The sequence below is a fragment of the Cryptomeria japonica genome, chromosome 6 (genome assembly GCF_030272615.1).
Source record: "Cryptomeria japonica chromosome 6, Sugi_1.0, whole genome shotgun sequence".
NCBI classification, from domain to species: domain Eukaryota; kingdom Viridiplantae; phylum Streptophyta; class Pinopsida; order Cupressales; family Cupressaceae; genus Cryptomeria; species Cryptomeria japonica.
The window spans coordinates 626097084-626101894 of record NC_081410.1 but is presented as its reverse complement, the minus strand read 5'-3'; the positions used below and the strand labels follow the sequence as shown (position 1 = coordinate 626101894).

Below are 4811 nucleotides of genomic sequence, written 5' to 3'. Positions count from 1 at the left end.
TGTCCCAATGTGCTTTGCCTTTGTGTGAACTCATCCTCTACTTCTCTAAGTCTCATATTACTATAAGCCATCCGTGGACCCATATACAAATTGTCTGGTATCGTGGACTATAAAAGAATCTTTCTTTCTTTCTTTCTTTCTTTGATACTTATGTGTCAACAAGTGTGCATGTCTAAGGCAAGTGCTATTGAAAAACATGTAAGGAAACTTTTAGTGTACATAAGGGAGACCTAAATCTTCCTTAACAACTAGTCATCCATCTTTGTCAATGTAGAAAGTTGGAAGGAACATTAAGTATACATATAGCCTAAATGATGTATTGATGTCTCATATTTATCGATGCAAGATATGACATGTTTATATAAGATTCTAGTGCTAAGATTTGATCCGATGATAAGAAAACACCTCAAATATTAAAACATTATATTTGATTGATATTTTTTTTTTCTGTATTAAAGAAGATTTGAGCTAAGCTCCATTTAGATGCCTATAACATGAACTTTGCTATTGACTCAAATGCCTTTAGACAATTGAAAACCGAAAAAAAAAGCCTTTCTAATAACCCTGTTTTTTCCTCTAACATAAAACATAAGTAAAACTAATTCTTATAAATATTTTCTCTTAAATGAACTGAATCTTCTCATAGAGACTCAAACTGTTGTACGGTTGGAGTCTGTGGGATGTGCATCCCAAAGTTCTGTGTAATGAATATACGCCTTACATTGTCCGGTTATTTGAGATTGCGAACAATAACAAAAGAGGATATCAGCCTTTACATTTAAGCTAAGTCTATTTTTACCGAGTAGTTCGAACCCTCTAAATTTAGTCTAAATTACTATCAATCTACTGAGATAGGTGGTACGAAGCAGAGTTTCAAGTAGAACCTCAACATCTACTTCTTTGCTAAGTTGGAAGCTGAAGCTATTGATCATAATCCCTGCCTTGGAAAATTTTAGATATATCAAAATCACCTCTTATTTTAGTGACGGTTTGCCATAAAATTTTCCCCTTGTTTTCAGATGAGATTAGGGTTTAAGTTCTGGGTCAACAAGTGCGGGTACGAATATAATCTGTGTTGGATCAGATTCCAGTAAAGATACAAAGATAATTTGTTTTGGATCAGGTTCCAGCAAAACCATTTGGTGTACAGAACTATATCTGGTATTGTATTGTAGGCATACTAAGTAGTTTTGTTTCAAGATTTCAGATACAGAGGACCAAATGCCGGAGGAGAAAAGCTTTTTTCAATGGACTGTGTTACTACTGAACTGTGGGGCCTTATCGATTGGCACGACTGCAGGGCCAATGCTGGTGAAATATTATTTAGGACCTGCAGAGGGAAAGCGCACTTGGCTCGCTACCCTCTCACAGACAGGGGGATGGCCTCTTTGCATTGTGCCCATCTGGATTTCATCAGCATACAAGAAAAGGAAGGGTTACCCAGAGAATCATGTCAGTCTAAGGCTTAGCCTTGCTTCCATTATTTTAGGTCTTTTCACAGGCTTGGACAATTTCATGTATGCTTGGGGCCTCAATTACCTTCCTCTCTCAACCTCTACTTTGGTGACTGCCACTCAATTAGCGTTCAATTCAATATTTGCTTATCTGGTAGTTGGGCAGAAGTTCACTTCTTTTTCAATCAATGCTGTGATTCTGCTGAGCTTGGGTGCTGTTATGCTTTCTTTCAATACCAGGAGTGACATACCAGAGGGAGTCCAACATGGGCAGTATGTGCTAGGGTTTCTTGTTACACTGGGTTCAGCTGGCCTGTATGGATTAATTCTTCCCCTTATTGAGCTCGCATATAGGGAAACCTCAAGGCAAATAACCTATGCTCTGGTTATGGAGATGCAACTCATTATGTCCTTCTCTGCAACTGTCTTATGTCTGGTGGGTATGATAGCTAACCATGATTTCATGGCTATTGGAAGAGAGGCCAAGGCATCCCCAGTGGGTGAGGTTGTTTACTATGTTAGTATTGTAGCTAATGGAATCTGCTGGCAGCTTTTCTTCATTGGGGTGTTTGGTGTCATCTTTCTAGCAAATTCTTTGTTAAGTGGTATCATCATAGCTTTCTATATTCCCATCAACCAACTGGTGGCTGTAGTTTTGTATCAGGAGAATTTTACTCCAGAGAAAGCAATGGCTGTGGTACTTGCTCTTTGGGGTTTTGCCTCATATTTATATGGGGAGTATAGAATTTTCAAAAAATTAGAGAACCAGGAAGATTATGATTCTGAAAGTTCACATGAAGACATACAATCATCGAACCAAGAAGACCATGAATCCTCAAGCATTGCTGAAGACTATGAATCTGCAAGCTTGGATTATCCCAAGGATATAGAAATTTCTATTTAAGCGGCAAAACTCCAGGCCTAGGAGCTTTTTATTTAAGCGAATGAGATCAAATTAGTCTATGGGACTCATAAGTAGAGACAAAACAACAAATTTATAAGATTTCTCTTCTTTTAATGCAACTAAATATAAGATCATGAACTCGCAAATCTTCTGATTTAACATTTGACTCTATACTTCAGATTAGATAACCTCCTTCTTAGGTAGACATTCTTGACATTATCAAATGTGATTGATGTCCAAGAACTAAATCCATAAGAGATTTAAAAAATATAATATCTGTCCATATCAAGTCAACAATTTGAGAGAAGAATACTTATTACTTAGGGTTTCTATTTGATATATAGACTACTTTCAAGTTTAGGCCACCTCTTTAGAAAAAAAATGGGTTGGTAAGATTGTAACATATATTTCTTGGACAATATTGTACTTTCACTATATTTTATAGCTAATCAAAATTGTAAAGTTGGTATAATTTATTTGATCCTTATTTAAGTTAAGTGAGAAATTTGATTATGTAAGGGTAATTGTTCTTTACTAAAACTAGTGCATATTGCTGGTTTCTTGTCAAATGAAAATTTGAGAAAAAAAAAAAAAAAAGAAGTTGGACATAGATGAATTCTCTAATGTACTAGTTGTGAGGCTTAGGTCAAAGGATAGAGATATTATGTCCAAGTCTTCTAGTAAACCTAAAGTGTTTGAATTGTAGTAGAAGATGTCACTTAAGAATAAGAATAAATACACATCTAGAAAAAGTATTATTCCTTTAATAAATCACTAGATTCAAATTGAGTTTAGTAAGAATATTTCATCTCCAATTACATGTTATCAGCGCAATCAATCTTAGTTGATGAATCTCAATGCATCGTATCAAATGAATATACTTGATGGAAATGGTAAGTTTTGAATACAATTGAGAATGATATAGATAGAGTATATTTTCTTTGGTGGATAGCATTTCTCTAGAAGTTTGAAGTGTTTTATAAATATTCAGAATTGTTGGATCCAAGGGACAAGAACTCGACATTGCAATGAACTAGAATAGTTGAAATGTATATTTAGAACTTGTTAGATCAAATCAAAATCATCTTAAAGAAGTGCTAGTGTAGGATGAGAGTTTTGGATTGAGGTATTAAACAAGTTACTTGATACTTGAAAAATAAGTCTTTCAATTTTTCTCTTGAGAATAAAACACCATGAGATGTAAATAAATGAGAATTACATTGTGACAAATTTGAGAGTATTTGGTTGTGAGGTATTTGTTCATATGCCAAAGAAATTTCATGATCTAAATTGAATTTTAAGGATTGAAAGTGCATTTTCATAAGATATGCTAATATTTTGAAAGACCATCTAAGCTCTAGAATCTAATGGAATTGAAGGTTATTTACTTAATTTGTGTCCTAAATAGAGAACTTAGAGTCATAACCAAAGGATCATGCATTTTGAACATAAAATATAACATTAAGATGTATCTACAAATCATAAAGCTAGTGGACAAGGCAATACGGGTGGAGAGAAAGAATATTAGGCATAATTTTTGAAGAAGAGTAAAATGTTGATATATGATGGGATCTCTTCCAAACCTTTGCAAATGTACTAGAAATTTACGAACAACTAATACCAGTACATGATGATAACATTAAGAGAGCTATCCAAACATTACTAGACTCTATCCCTTATTGTTCTCAAATGCTTTGACATAACTCAATCTCTTTGACATAAATGACAACACTATTTTCAACACTAATAAAATGATTAAACAATTTTCAATCAATCAAAATAAATAGATGAATTGAGATTGATTAAAAAAATCATTAAATAAATGGATCACAATAACCAGCCTTTATTACATCGATTTAAGGTAGTTGATGATGGATACTCTACTATAGAATGCACTTAACGATTGAGAGTTAATGTTTATGATTGAATCAACACTATTTTTACTATCACAAACTTGGTTATATGTTTTTCTTTAAAAACTCAATGAGACTACAACTATGCTCATGGATTTGTCTCAATATGCATTCCCTTTGTGTGAACTCATCCTCTACTTCTCTAACTCTTTGATACGTATGAGTCAACAAGTGTGCATGTCTAAGACAAGTGTTATTGAAAAACATGTAAGAAAACTTTTAGTGTGCATAAGGGAACTCATCCTGTACTTCAACTCTTTTATACTTATGTGTCAACAAGTGTGCATGTCTAAGACAAGTGTTGTTGAAAAACACATAAGGAAACTTTTAGCATGCATAAGGGAGACCTAAATCTTCCTTAACAACTAGTCAATCCTCTATGTTAATGTAGAAATTTGGAAGGAACATTAAATATACAAAGAATCTAAATGATATATTGATGTCCAGTATTTATCAATGCAAGATATGATGCATTTATATAATATTTTAATGCTAAGATTTGATCAGATAAATTAATGATAATTAAAAACACAGATACCT

The 4811-nt window shown here is 33.5% G+C and overlaps 1 protein-coding gene across 1 annotated transcript; it reads left to right on the top strand.

Annotated features, from left to right (window-relative positions):
• Positions 1 to 750: 750 nt before the first annotated feature.
• Positions 751 to 2719, top strand: LOC131068629 (purine permease 1-like). The gene has a single exon (XM_058003862.2). It carries the CDS (start codon positions 1222 to 1224, stop codon positions 2356 to 2358), a length of 1137 nt encoding a protein of 378 aa, XP_057859845.2. The 5' UTR covers positions 751 to 1221; the 3' UTR covers positions 2359 to 2719.
• Positions 2720 to 4811: the final 2092 nt, after the last annotated feature.